At 41.4% G+C, this 12811-nt stretch overlaps 7 protein-coding genes across 10 annotated transcripts in view; 3 read left to right on the plus strand and 4 right to left on the minus strand.

The window, feature by feature from the left end:
* LOC108142987 (tyrosine-protein kinase Fer) overlaps positions 1–327 on the minus strand; it is a 30656-nt gene extending 30329 nt beyond the window's left edge. For 3 of the 4 annotated variants that reach the window (XM_017267159.2, XM_017267158.2, XM_017267157.2), the window contains exon 1: positions 30–324. The gene's annotated coding sequence lies outside the window, so the exon portion shown is untranslated. Of the gene's footprint in view, positions 1–29 lie in introns of all 4 variants that reach the window. The other variant, XM_017267156.2, reaches the window with a different exon arrangement.
* Positions 328–4959: 4632 nt separating this feature from the next.
* Positions 4960–6545, plus strand: LOC108142897 (odorant receptor 85f). The gene is made up of 4 exons (XM_017266984.2): positions 4960–5726; positions 5962–6163; positions 6220–6375; positions 6433–6545. The coding sequence occupies exons 1-4, from the start codon at positions 4960–4962 to the stop codon at positions 6484–6486; spliced, it is 1179 nt and encodes a 392-aa protein (XP_017122473.1). The 3' UTR covers positions 6487–6545.
* LOC108142896 (protein FMC1 homolog) lies at positions 6503–7002 on the minus strand. The gene is made up of 2 exons (XM_017266983.2): positions 6927–7002; positions 6503–6868 (listed from the first exon to the last, which is right to left on the minus strand). The coding sequence occupies exon 2, from the start codon at positions 6865–6867 to the stop codon at positions 6562–6564; it is 306 nt and encodes a 101-aa protein (XP_017122472.1). The 5' UTR covers position 6868; positions 6927–7002; the 3' UTR covers positions 6503–6561.
* Positions 7003–7641: 639 nt separating this feature from the next.
* Positions 7642–8533, minus strand: LOC108142895 (60S ribosomal protein L34). The gene is made up of 3 exons (XM_017266981.2): positions 8467–8533; positions 8204–8284; positions 7642–8143 (listed from the first exon to the last, which is right to left on the minus strand). The coding sequence occupies exons 2-3, from the start codon at positions 8266–8268 to the stop codon at positions 7708–7710; spliced, it is 501 nt and encodes a 166-aa protein (XP_017122470.1). The 5' UTR covers positions 8269–8284; positions 8467–8533; the 3' UTR covers positions 7642–7707.
* A 242-nt stretch (positions 8534–8775) lies between these two features.
* LOC108143068 (omega-amidase NIT2) lies at positions 8776–9924 on the plus strand. The gene is made up of 2 exons (XM_017267282.2): positions 8776–8877; positions 8931–9924. The coding sequence occupies exons 1-2, from the start codon at positions 8859–8861 to the stop codon at positions 9761–9763; spliced, it is 852 nt and encodes a 283-aa protein (XP_017122771.1). The 5' UTR covers positions 8776–8858; the 3' UTR covers positions 9764–9924.
* Positions 9925–10147: 223 nt separating this feature from the next.
* On the minus strand, positions 10148–11717 carry LOC108143067 (golgin-45). The gene is made up of 2 exons (XM_017267281.2): positions 10424–11717; positions 10148–10362 (listed from the first exon to the last, which is right to left on the minus strand). The coding sequence occupies exons 1-2, from the start codon at positions 11615–11617 to the stop codon at positions 10216–10218; spliced, it is 1341 nt and encodes a 446-aa protein (XP_017122770.1). The 5' UTR covers positions 11618–11717; the 3' UTR covers positions 10148–10215.
* Positions 11718–12334: 617 nt separating this feature from the next.
* On the plus strand, positions 12335–12738 carry LOC108143062 (BBSome-interacting protein 1). The gene has a single exon (XM_017267276.2). The coding sequence runs from the start codon at positions 12517–12519 to the stop codon at positions 12736–12738; it is 222 nt and encodes a 73-aa protein (XP_017122765.1). The 5' UTR covers positions 12335–12516.
* The last annotated feature ends 73 nt before the right edge of the window (positions 12739–12811 follow it).

Genomic DNA, 12811 nt, shown 5'->3' on the forward strand with positions numbered 1-12811 from the left:
TTTTTTTTTAAGAGGGAACCACAATTTACCGCAGAATTTATTTGCCGACGGATTTCACTTGCAATTTGCGTAATTAGAGCACAGTTCTTGGCACAATCATAATTAAAAATAGATCGTTATCGTGTCAAAGGCTTTAATAAGCGACGACGAATTTGAATTTCGTTGGCCTGCACTTCACATGGCTATTGGGCTACTGGAACTCGAGAATCGCGAATGGAGCAAACACACAGCCCAAGAATATCGGATCGAATCGAATCGAAACAGGGATTACTAAAATCAGGCCCAAACGCAGCGAACCGTCTGCGTCGAATGTTCAACGGGAACTGAGTCTGAGCGCCGGCATTAAATCGAGCATTCAAGCAGTTGGGCAGTCGAGCCAATGCGGCGAATGAGCGATGCGAGAGAGCGGCGAGAAAAACAGAGAAAATGAGAGGCGGAGAGAGCAAGAGAAAAAAGACAGGAGAACCGGTTGTTGGCAACCCAGTAGACATTCTCAGCAAATAAAACTCAATAGTGGACAAGGGATTTGCTTTGTTTGCTGACTTTTGCCTTCAGCTGTCTGATGATTCAAGGCTAATTATCCTTTTTCTGGTAATTTTCTTAATTCTATATAAAACCATTCAAAATACTTTTGATTTTTAAGACCTCTTTATACATTCCTGCTTTTTTAATAAGCTGTCTTCAAATTGTAAAAAAATTTGCTTCAATGAATAATTAAAAATTTTGATTAAAAATTTAAAGATTTATTTAAAAAAAAATGTTCTTTGCAAAAAAATCGATTATAATTTAGGAAAAAATCGTATGCCTTGTTTAGATTTTGATAAACACGTAAGAAAAAACAGTCTTAGAAATACTTTTTTTCATTCTTAAAAATGTTCAAAGGAAATTTTAATTGTGATTGAGAAATCTAAAGGCAAACTTTTCCATTTTAAACGTTTGTCTATCTTTTCTATGTGCTTCTCGATTTGTTCCTTGACTTCGTTCTGCCTGACAGCAATGAGTGTTGTAATCGGAGAATTACCAAATTTCCGCACTATTAATTACACAGGTTCGGGTGTTTCGTGTAACAGCTGCCAGGATCTAGAGACACCCGCCCACCCACTCGGTCGCTGTGGAAACGGAAGCAGCTGAAATGTAACCAAAACAAAAGCTATGATAAATGTTATGCGTAGATCTACCCTTGACTCGTCCTCGTCCTCGACCAACCACCCCCGCATCCAAACCCATTGCCACCTCCATTTAATTTTCCCCCTTTCATTGCCTGTCAGTTTCACGATAAATGTGAAAATGCATTTGTGCATCAAACGCAGGCGGGCCAATAAATTCATTAATAAATGGGAAAGTGAAAAGCGCAGCAACTCCAAAGCTCCTGCTGCTCCTGGTCTTTGTTGTCCTTGTGGTCGTCGATGCGTCCTGTACTGCGCATAATGCAAACAGTGTTTTAAAAGTCCTGCAGTGTCAGTCGCTTTTCTTTAATGCACATAAAAAAAAAACTTATTTAGAAAAAGGGATGCTACAAAATTACGAATCAAACGTTGAAAAAACCTTTAACAACTAAACTTTAAAAGGACATGCCTAATGGTCACAGTAATATTTGGTCTCAGAAATCTGCTGATTTTGAAGATGAAATTAAAAACCAATCAATTCTCTAAAACTGCCATAGCAATAAGAGATGCAAAATGGCCACCACAGAAGTATCTTTGGCTTTGAGTAGATAACAAATGTATTTTAAACTCTTTACACTTAAGATTAAAAGGTTTAAGTCGATTTTCAAATCAACCCTAAAATGTGAACTTATTTCTAGATTCCTCTATGCAGTTGAAGTTAAAAATATTTTTAGTGTGTTACCAATCCACTCTGCAATCCATTGCCCCAACCACCGACTGAATAATGCATATTGAAATCGCATCGGTTCTTGGTGGGGTGTGAGATATTGTACTTTATGCCGATTAATGCTGCCGCGTTTGGAGGACAAAACCCCTGACCATTGGTTTGATTGCCGGGCAAATGGCCCGCCACCTCCTACCACTTTTTGTTCTTGTTTTTTTTTGTTTTACACCAGGCCAGACGTCTCTTGGCCAGCCTGTTGCCCATTTCTGAATCTCTGCGTGCTCTTTGTTCCGCCAGCCATTCATCTCCCGTTGTTGTTGTTTCTCACTTTGTGTGCTTTCTTCTGGGTTTAGGGTGTTTGCCGTTGTCTATGCACCGAGTACCCGGTACGGAATTCGGATCCGTTTCCCGGGTCCGGGTCCGGGTTTTGCTGTGTTTATTTTGGTTGGAGTCAGACGGAAAAAAAAGAAGATTTACAAAGGCGCCTCAGCCTCATAAAGTATTTAGTGAGACGGCACCAGACACCTTCCTTCCTGTGTCCTGTGTCCTAACTGATTTTCTTTATTTGCCTATATATCCCACAGGCACCTCATCCCGCTCGAATAATGGGAACAGCTATAAGTAGAGAGGCGGCCTAAATATCTGCTTCTAATTTAAGCAGACATCGTGAGCATTGTGACGCATAGTTGCCTCACATAAATCTCCTCGAATGTCCCATTAATGTTTGAGTTTCTTTTCGCAAGTGCAATTCTCGGTGAATATAGAGCATCAGTTTTAGTTAAATGCTTTCGAAGAACAGAAGAAGAAAATGGGAGGCAACAGTTGGCGGCCAATTGAAACTAATGAATAAATTACACATGCACTGTAAGACAGTAAAATTGATGGGAGAAGTTCAACATGGGTCTGAACTCGTATATATCAGTCTTGAGTTTTCTATATAGCTAGCTGAGCCAGCATGGTTCGGCAATGGGAACTCGTCAAACAATAGCTGACCGACTTGAAAATTGTGCAATAATGTGACAGCAACAAATGAGTGGTTGATACATAGGTTATACATAGAATAAAGTAATAAAATCAAAACACACACATTATGGATATATTGAGCAATGTATCTGAGACTTTACACCCTAAGATGCATTTGACAAACGGTTAAAGTGTTTTTAAAATTGACAAAAAACATGTTCTCATATCTGGTAATAGCTTAATAAGTCACTTTAAGCTTTAAGAAACAACTTATCTTTTAATATATATATCTTATCTGTACTATTTAACATTATATCATATACTATCTGATATCTAATAAAGGGACAATATGTATATCTTGCAAACTAAAATTAAAGTGAGAAACACTTTTCTAGTAAAAACTTTCTAGTATCTGAGAGTAAAACATTCATAATAACTATATCTTTAGTAATTCATTTAGAAAACATCTATATTTTTTACCTGAGAAAACTTCCGATCTATTTTATTTAAGATCTAATGCTGTAATGAATTCTTTAATTGATATTTCTTTTATTACAAATATTAGATTGGTATTTACAGAAATTTGTGCAACGGAAACCTGTGCTGTCGGCCAACTATTTGGCATCTGAGGGTAACACCTTTTGCCTGAAAGGTTGCTGCAATGTCAGTGGCCACCAGACACCTCCTTTTGCCGCCTTGCTGCTGCTGCTTAGCATTCCAGTCAGATGTCGGATAGAACCTATTGAGCAGACGACTCCCATGGCAATTTGTTGCTGCGAGCAAGAATTTCATTTATGTCAACAACAACAAAAGCAGCAACAACAAAGGCAAGTGCAACGCACAAGTACAGCAACAAAGAAACGGTAAACACGCCCAAGAAAACTGAGGAGCTCATTTATGGAAATTATTAAGTGCAAACCATTGACCAAAGTGGTTGCTCCTCCCAGTCAAACAGCATTATTATGCGTACATATTTTTATGGACAAGTGCGGCAGTGAGCACAGAAACTGACTGCTCAAGTGTTCATAAGTGAAATCTAATTTAATTTGAGACCCCCTAAACTGTTAAAACTAGAGAAATTAAGAAACCCATTAAATTATGGATTCCAGCTTAGCTGGAATTAAAAACAATTACGTTTAGATTGCCAAAGGTGTGAAACCGCAAGAAATTCCCGTACTTACAGACCTTGAAAATATTCTTTAAGGGCCAATATATGCAATTTATAATATATAAATATGCAGTGTATATGGCTTGTGAAGCCCTTATTTCAACTCATGATCATAAAAAAGTTATAACCTCAATGGCCTTGGTTATTGCAACTTTGATTCTGCGCATCTCTCAATTGAGCTTAATTAATGATAATTTTTTGTTCTTCATTGTCTGTATTTTGGAAAGCAGTTAAAGGCTTAAATTTAAAAAAAAATTAAATACAAGATGAGTACCTTATTAATAAGTTAACAAAATCAAAGTCCTAAAATAAATAGGCTTTACAAGACATTACATACAATTTTCAGAAAAATTAATTGTTTATGATTTAAATAGCTCTAAGGGCTTAACAAAAGTAATATCAATTTATTATTTAAATAATTCGACATTAAAATAAACATTCCTGAAACATGGTCCTTATTTCCTTTTAAACAAAATTTCTCAGGAATTATTATTTGCGATTTACAAAAGATGTAAAGTGCTGTACAAATACATATTATTGAAAAATGTAATCTTATGGAGAAATTAAATAATTAATTAATTAATATAAAATACTAAACCACCCTCAGAGCTGAAGGCCTCTTGCAGCTATAGCTCTAACCACTATTTTTGTTAGCTCATAGTTTAAACTATAAGTTAGCATTGTATAAATAAATAAATAAATAAACTAATTAATGTAAGTGACAGGAAGTCACCTTAAAGGAAATCGTATCAGGAATATTCAGTGTAGGAAGTACATTGGTTGTTTATGATTTACCAAAGGATTAAATAGCTCCATAAATGAAGGAAAGCGAATATCAATTATTTAGGCATTTAACGCCTTGCCTAATTGTCAACCGGCACGTAAACCTTTCTCTCAAGGGTTTTTAACCTGCTGCCAAACCGCAAAGCCCTCCCCCAGGATTTAGGTCCTATAAATACCAGTTCACCGACCAAAACCAGCCACATAACACCTTCTAAATGGAACCGGTGCAGTATAGCTACGAGGACTTCGGCCGATTGCCCAGATTTGTGGTTGGATTGATGGGATACGACATGCTAGGTGTGCCGAAGACCCCAACCCGGAGGATTCTAATGCGATTCTATCGCTTTATTTGCCTCGCCAGCCACAGCGTTTGCGTGGGATTCATGATATTTCGAATGGTTGAGGCCAAAACCATTGACAATGTTTCGCTGATCATGCGCTATGCCACGCTGGTCACCTATGTCATCAACTCGGATACGAAGTATGCCACCGTCTTGCAGCGCCGTGCCATCCAAAGTCTAAACTCCAAGCTGGCCGATCTGTATCCGAAGACCACCCTGGACAGGATCTATCTTCAGGTGAATGACCACTATTGGTCCAAGCCATTTGTCTACTTGGTCACCATCTACATTGGCTCGTCGAGTTTGGTCGTCGTGGGACCCATTATTACCTCGTTAATTTCCTATTTTACACATCGTGGCTTTGCCTTCATGCATTGCTATCCCTACTTTCAATTCGATCCTGAAAAACATTCTGTTTGGATATACGTTGGTATCTATGTCCTGGAGTGGCTGCACAGCACCCAGATGGTCATCTCCAATATTGGCGCGGATATCTGGCTGCTGTACTTCCAAATACAGATTATTCTACACTTCAGGGGCATTATACAGTCGTTGGAGGATTACCAGCCCAGTGGGGAGCATGATCTTAAGGATCGTAAGTTCCTGGCGCAAATTGTGGACAAGCAGGTGTACCTAGTCGAGTAAGTGAATGTAGTTTTGTCTTTAAAAGCATATTAGTTATAATTTTAATAAACAATTTTAAGATTATCTTTACCAAGCTTAAATTTTAGCATGCAGCTCAATGTTTTTAAAGCAATACAATTTGTTCAGGCTTTTTAAAGCTTAAATTTAAAGACAATTTCAGTTTATTTTAAACATTTTTTTAAGCGTAGAGATTATTGATTTAAGGATATTATTGACCCTTTTATGTGACAGGCTGCAAAACGAGCTAAATGAGATATTTGGAGGATCGCTGCTTTTGAGCCTACTTACCACCGCTTCGGTTCTTTGTACGGTGGCTGTTTACACACTAATTCAGGGCGCCACTTTGGAGGGCTGTAGTTATGTGTTGTTTATCGGCACTTCGACCATGCAGGTGTATTTGGTTTGCTATTACGGTCAGCAAGTCCTGGATTTGGTTGGTTAAATATATCCTAACATATCAAGTTGCCCATTAACTTTGATCCTTTGCAGAGTGCTCAGGTTGCACATGCCGTGTACAATCACGATTTTCATAATGCCTCTATTGCCTACAAGAAGTACCTGATGATAATTATCATAAGGGCACAACAGCCCGTTGAATTGAATGCCATGGGTTACCTGTCCATTTCGCTGGATACCTTTAAACAGGTAATGTTATGGAAATTACTTATTCGAGTGATACATATTCCTTATTTTCCCCTTTAGCTGATGAGTGTGACTTACCGTGTTATAACCATGCTTAGGCAGATGATTCAGTAGTATGCAAAAGCAAAGATTTTGCTATATTAGCCGCTTTAATCGCACTACACTAGACAACATAAACGAGATACCAGATCACTTGGGATCCGAGGGCAGCTTGAAGCCCACCAGATCGGCGGTGTCCCTCACGGATCTTTCGCCCCTCCCGTGAAACTCCTTGTAGATCTCCAAATACTGGCGCTGGCTGGACAAATAGGTCAAGTAGGTTTGTCCCAGGAAAGTCGCCTCATTCCGCGCCTTGCAAAATTGCTGCTCTGTGGTGGCGAACTTCTTGTATTGCGCCAGCACGTAACGCGCGGCCAAGGAGTCCTTGATGCAGCCATTTGGGGCAGCCTGGCGCAGTTCGTGCAGCAGGGAGCGCAGCACCTTAGTTCCCGACATCCTAAATACAAAATTACTTTTTTATTTACAAAAAACCAAAACAGAAAGCAGCGACTTACGTGATTTTCAAGAATTTGCAAAGTGTTTGTGCCGCACAGCTGTTGACTGCAGTGTTGCCACCTATTTCTGATGTCAAATGTCAAAACTAAAGTACAGTGATCCCTCGTGGCAATAAACTATAAAAATTGTTGACCATAACGAACGAATTTACAGTTTTTTCTATAAGTATCATGTAGTTGGAAATAACATTTTATTTCTAGTTAGTTCTTTAGAAAGAACGGATTTACAAGGCTAACAATTTTATAATTTGCGACTTATAATCACTACTACTAATACTGCATTTTGAAATAATCATAAAATATGAATTTAATAAATGAAACATATAATTTTAAATACCTCCAACTTATTTTAATTTTAAAAACACTGATTGAACAAGACTTGAATTTTTTCAAAATATGTTTGAAGAACAACTACAAGAACTACTTTGCAAAATATGGCACGGAGCAATGGAATGGAAAATCAAAAACTCCAATAGGAATTCAACAGCTTAATTCTCTTACGAAACCCACCAAATCCAGTTAGCAAACATTTTAGTTTAAAAATTAAGAAGCCGTGCTGTTCGCTTGGATAGTACACTTATTGGGCTTTTCGTTCGGAAACAAATTTATTTTAATATCGAGAGGTGCTTCTTAAAGAAAGAACACTTACACAACAAACCCAACAAGAATTAAAAACTAAGATCCTTAAGAAAACCCATATTATTAAACACCGTCATCCGGTTGGAAAAACCATTTATTTTTAAGTTATTTAGCAGTTAACCGATCTGTTCGCTTGGGAAGTTCACTTCCTGGGCTTTCCGGCGGCTGGCTTCTGGCCGGGCTTCTTGCCAGCGGCTCCCTTGCCGCCCGCACCGGCCTTGGTGACCTTGCCGGTGCCGGCCTTGGTGCCCTTGCCCACGGGCTTCTTCTTGGGATCGGGCTTGGCCTTGGGGGCCTTGACCGGCTTGACCAAAGCCTCGCGCTGGCTCTTCAGAGCCTTGACGATCTTCTGCTCCTCAATCAAGAAGGCACGGACGATGCGCTCGCGCAGGCAGCTGTGGCACAGGACTCCTCCATAGGTCCTGGACACGGTCTTCAAACGCTTGGACATCCTGGGGCGCTCGCTGGGGCGGGAGGGGGTGATACCCTTGAGCTTCTCCTTGCACTGGCCACAACGGGGCACAGTCTTGTTCTTCTTGACATACTGGTACACCAGGCGGCCACCGGGAGTGCGAACACTGTAAATTATATTATTATAAATATATGCTTTCTCATGGGGTTAAATATCTAGTAATTACATGCGCCTCTTGTTGGAGCGTGTGTTGTAGGACAGGCGTCTCCGCAGCGTCAAACGTTGGACCATTTTGCTGTTGTTGTTGCTGCCGAGCCAAGCAATTCGATGGTTACATATGCAAAAGCGGAGAAAATCATTATTAATTGGGCGTATAGGGTATATCACTTATCGGTTCGCAGTTCTAGCTGCTTTTGAAGGTTTATTTTCATTAATTTATCGCACTTTTCGGCGAATTTCAGGGGAATTGTAAATTGAACACGTGCGTACCTCTAAAGAGACGAAACTAGAAAGAAAGGTGGCAACCCTGCTGCCGCACGACGTGAACTTGGCTGCGCTGCCAGCTGCTCGGCGTTTTCCAACACTACATAGCCTTGCCAGATTGCTTGAGAAACAGGGGCTTAGATTTAAGTATTTTTATAAAAAGGGGTATTTGTAATCATTTAGTTTTATATACGTGGACATAAATAAAGCTTTTGCTTAAAATATAACTCTTTTATTTTAATTAGTAATCTTTTATTGATTAATATTTTACATGATAAAAAATATTTGATTTGCTCAATCCCCCTTTACTACGCCCCTGCCATCACCTGTTGTTGTTGTTTTGCTTGCGGTAGACTTGGTTATCAAACTGCAAACAGATAACATTAAATAGCAGCAATATGAGCAAAGCCAACAACAGTAAGTGTTTCTCCAAGTAAAGGACTTGTTAAACCATCTTTCTGATTTGATAGTCATGCGTTTGGTGCTGTTGCAATTAAAGGGCTCCAAGGACAAGGCGGCCAATGTCCAAAACGCAGTCAGCAAAATCGAGACGGCGGTCAGGGAGCACCAACCACGATTGATCACCCTACCAGAATGTTTCAATGCTCCATATGGCACCAAGTATTTCCGGGAGTATTCCGAGACCATTCCCGATGGCTACACCTCTCAGCAGCTCTCGAACTTGGCCAAGAAGCACCAGGTTTATATAGTCGGAGGAACAATTCCAGAACTGGGTGAAAACGATGCCATCTATAACACCTGTACGGTGTGGTCACCTACTGGCGATCTGGTGGCCAAGCACCGCAAGATGCATCTATTCGACATCGATGTCAAGGGCGGCATTCGCTTCAAGGAGTCGGAAACCCTGTCCGCAGGCAATGACTTCACCACCATCGACATAGATGGCCACAAGATCGGCATCGGCATCTGCTACGACATCCGTTTTGAGGAGATGGCGCGGCTCTATCGCAATGCTGGCTGTGAGATGATCATCTATCCGGCTGCCTTCAACATGACCACTGGTCCTCTCCACTGGGAGCTGCTTCAGCGAGCCCGAGCCAATGATAACCAACTCTTTGTGGTGACCACTTCGCCAGCCAGGGATCCTGGTGCCGCGTACGTTGCCTACGGCCATTCCCTGGTGGTGGATCCCTGGGCCAAAGTGCAGCAGAGTGCCGGTGATGGTGAGGAAACAGTAGTGGCGGATATCGATTTCTCCCTGGTGGAGCAAGTGCGTCAGCAGATTCCCGTCTTCGGACAACGGCGTCTGGATTTGTATTCCACCGAAAAGAAGTCAAAGTAAAGGATGCCTCACTTGATGAATCTTTGGTTTTTACCCTGAAATGATGTCCTATTGGGAATCTTGCATTTACGTTTGTTGATTGTATATAAAAGTTAATAGACCTCAAGAATCTTTGGTTTTAACTATGATTAAATTTTTTGATTTTATATAAAATTTAAAAAGCCATTAGAATCTTTGGTTTTCATCATAGGAAGATATACTAGAACAGAATTTGAAACATGCATTTAAGTTTGCTGATAGTATATACAGTTTAGAAGGCCTTCAGAATCTTTCACCGAAATTAAGTCAAAATAAAGGTTGCTTAAGCTTCGGAATCTTTGCTTTTGCATTTTAATTCGATTAAACAAGAAAAAATATAGAAAAGAATAGAAACCAGCTTATATGTTTGTTGATTGTATATAAAATTTAATAGACCTAAACACTTGTCACACTAATTTCTTACGATTGACGACTTATTGCTGTTTATCTGGTTGTGGATTATCGGTGGAAGCTAAGTCCGTGGCAGCTGGTTGTACATAATGTGGCCGCTGGGCCTGGTCAAAAAGAGCTCGTATGGCTTCATCGGTGGCCATTAGCGGCTGACTGATGAATTCCAGGGCCTAGAGGAAGATTAATGAGATCAATGAAAATTTAAATTTGCACAACTGCCCGTACACTCACCCTAACTGCATACTTCTCCGCCTCGCAAAGTGGACTCGTGCTGGCGCTGGACAGCTTGAGAGTCTCCTCGGGAATGCCCACGCCCGTGTGCAGTACCATGCGCTGGAGGATGTTTAGGTTCTCGGCACTCAGGCTGATCACATCGGTGGCGGGCAGGTTGAGAAAGCGAATCTTGGCCAGGAACTTGAGCTGCTTGAGCATGTCCAGCTGAATTTCGCGAATCTGGTGGGTGGCATGGAGTAGCTGCTTGGTGGACTCGTTCAGCAGCTGGTTCTTCTGGGTGAGATCAGCCTTCCAGCGGGCCAGTTCCTCGACCATGACGCTGCTGGCCAGGAACTTTGAGCGCCACACCTCGCATTGTCCGGCCAGGAACTCAATTTGCTCGGTGTGGGTGGTCAGATTGTTGGCGGTGTCGAGGAGTGCTCTGGCCAGTTGTAGTTTGTCCTCAGTTAGGACATTGACCCTCGTCTGCAGATCCTCGCCCACGGAGGCCACCAGCAAGCTTTTTAGTTCGCTGTTAACCTGCGTTTGGAACTTATACTGCGCCTGAAAGTAATTCCGCTCCTCACGCATCTTGGTTAGCTCCTCCTGGAGTGCGGCTAACTCATGACAGCTGCTATCTTGAGGGGGTTCCTTAACATCCCTGTGTTCGGTGTCCAGCTCCTGGGTACGCAGCGTGGACACTTGATCCACCAGTACTGCAATGTCCAGGTTGTTCTTGTTTCGATGGATTTTGTGTTTGTTCGTGGGCTCGGAAATCATTGGATTCACGGCACCCGGATAGGGTTCAAAGGGCACAAACTTGGGGGCCTTGGTCTTCTTGTGCTCGGGCAGGGATTCCGTGCTGCTGGTGACCAAACGTGGTCGCATTTGGACCAACTCTCCCTTGGGCATTGCGGGTGCCAAACTACGGGTCACAATCTCCGGTCGTCTGTAAAGTGTGTGCAGTCCGGGAAGAGGCAAATTGGAGGCCGATGTGGATGTCTTCCTGCCCATGACAGCCTCCTGGATTATGGTGCTATCCTTTCGCGACAACTGGGGCCTCTTCACCTTGATGTCCACATCAGCAATAGCCTGAACTTCATCACCCTCTGTTTTGGCTGTGCCACTATTTTCCGGTTGCTCCATGCCATCGCCGCTGGTGCGACAGTCCGGCGACTTGGCTGCCTTTGGTTCCGTACTATCCGCTTCCATTTCTAGACTCTAGGCCAGGCCAAACTATGTTTTCTAAATTCAATAATTTCTCTGGCTGTGCCAGCAAAACAAAAACAATGGCCAAGGGCTGCCAACTCGCTGGCAAGGTATGAAAAGGAGTGCTATGACGTTTGCAGTGTTGATCAATACCTAGATATTTGTACCTTGGTACTAATTTAAGGTACTTTAAACGCTAGCTAATTAAATTATCTAAGCTTTTATTTACCTAAATTATTAAATAAATCCAAATATTGTTGTCTTATCAAAGTTTTCAGTCACCTGTTTTTCAAAATGAATATAAAATATTTCAATTTTAATTTGTCTAAAAAAAGATTTTAAGCTCTTACAAGGAGAAGGATCATTTTAGTTCCCTAAACTATTATGCTGTCCTCTTAAAACATCTTTGAAAAAGAAATAAAGTATTTGAAAGACTTTACGGTAAGATAAATGACAAAGGAAAATGCAAGTATTGAACGAGACTGAAAAGATTGAGTAAAATAATCTATTATATTAGACTATAGTATACCTATATTAATATTATTTTACTCAAGCTGTAAGGACTTTCAATTGATTGTTTTTTTTTTGCTCCCGGCTTTTTAAAATCTGTAAAAACCATTAAATTTCCAAGAGGGTGTCCTCATTCAATGTGACCAGAGCGTGCAACCGACAAAATGCTTACAACACCCCCATGAAATACTGTTTCTTGGCCCACCCACTCAATCGAGCACACTATTTCGTTAAAGGCGATTGATTGAAAAAAAAAACAAATAAATACGTGAAGCGGCAAAGAAAGCATCATACCTAAGGCCGGCAATACGAAGAGTACGCTGCTGCCAACCCCCTAACACCCCCCGGCCACGCCCCCGCCCTGTTCCGCCCGTGTGTGGAGCGCCAAAAGGATGTCCGCTGTGGAGGCGGATGTGCTGCAGAAAATCGATCTGATTGAGCCCACGACCGGAAAATTGTTTTTCGAGCACAAAACGGAACTGGTCTTCTGCCGGCCACATCTGATGCCCCTGAAGACGCAGGCGCTGGAACGTCTGGAGGAAATGCATCGGGATACCGCTCGCCAATTGCAGAAGAAGCGATTGCAGAGGAAGTCCTCGGAGCCCATGAATTAGTCGTCCTGTTTGTTTTGCGAACCACAGTCGTCATAAGCACATCACACAAGCACTAATAAGCACAAGAACCTAA

Source organism: Drosophila elegans, unplaced genomic scaffold (genome assembly GCF_018152505.1).
Source record: "Drosophila elegans isolate 14027-0461.03 unplaced genomic scaffold, ASM1815250v1 contig_468, whole genome shotgun sequence".
Lineage (NCBI taxonomy): Eukaryota > Metazoa > Arthropoda > Insecta > Diptera > Drosophilidae > Drosophila > Drosophila elegans.

Bases quoted from the DNA above. Each gene is read 5' to 3' on its own strand.
- LOC108142896 (XM_017266983.2), bottom strand. From the start codon at position 6,867: ATGTCGGGAACTAAGGTGCTGCGCTCCCTGCTGCACGAACTGCGCCAG.
- LOC108143067 (XM_017267281.2), bottom strand. From the start codon at position 11,617: ATGGAAGCGGATAGTACGGAACCAAAGGCAGCCAAGTCGCCGGACTGT. The intron at 10,363-10,423 runs GTGAGTGTACGG...ATCTTCCTCTAG, and splicing joins CGGAGAAGTATGCAGTTAGG to GCCCTGGAATTCATCAGTCA.
- LOC108142895 (XM_017266981.2), bottom strand. From the start codon at position 8,268: ATGGTCCAACGTTTGACGCTGCGGAGACGCCTGTCCTACAACACACGC. The intron at 8,144-8,203 runs GTAATTACTAGA...TATAATTTACAG, and splicing joins CGCTCCAACAAGAGGCGCAT to TGTTCGCACTCCCGGTGGCC.
- LOC108142897 (XM_017266984.2), top strand. From the start codon at position 4,960: ATGGAACCGGTGCAGTATAGCTACGAGGACTTCGGCCGATTGCCCAGA. The intron at 5,727-5,961 runs GTAAGTGAATGT...TTTATGTGACAG, and splicing joins AAGCAGGTGTACCTAGTCGA to GCTGCAAAACGAGCTAAATG. The intron at 6,164-6,219 runs GTTGGTTAAATA...GATCCTTTGCAG, and splicing joins GTCAGCAAGTCCTGGATTTG to AGTGCTCAGGTTGCACATGC.
- LOC108143062 (XM_017267276.2), top strand. From the start codon at position 12,517: ATGTCCGCTGTGGAGGCGGATGTGCTGCAGAAAATCGATCTGATTGAG.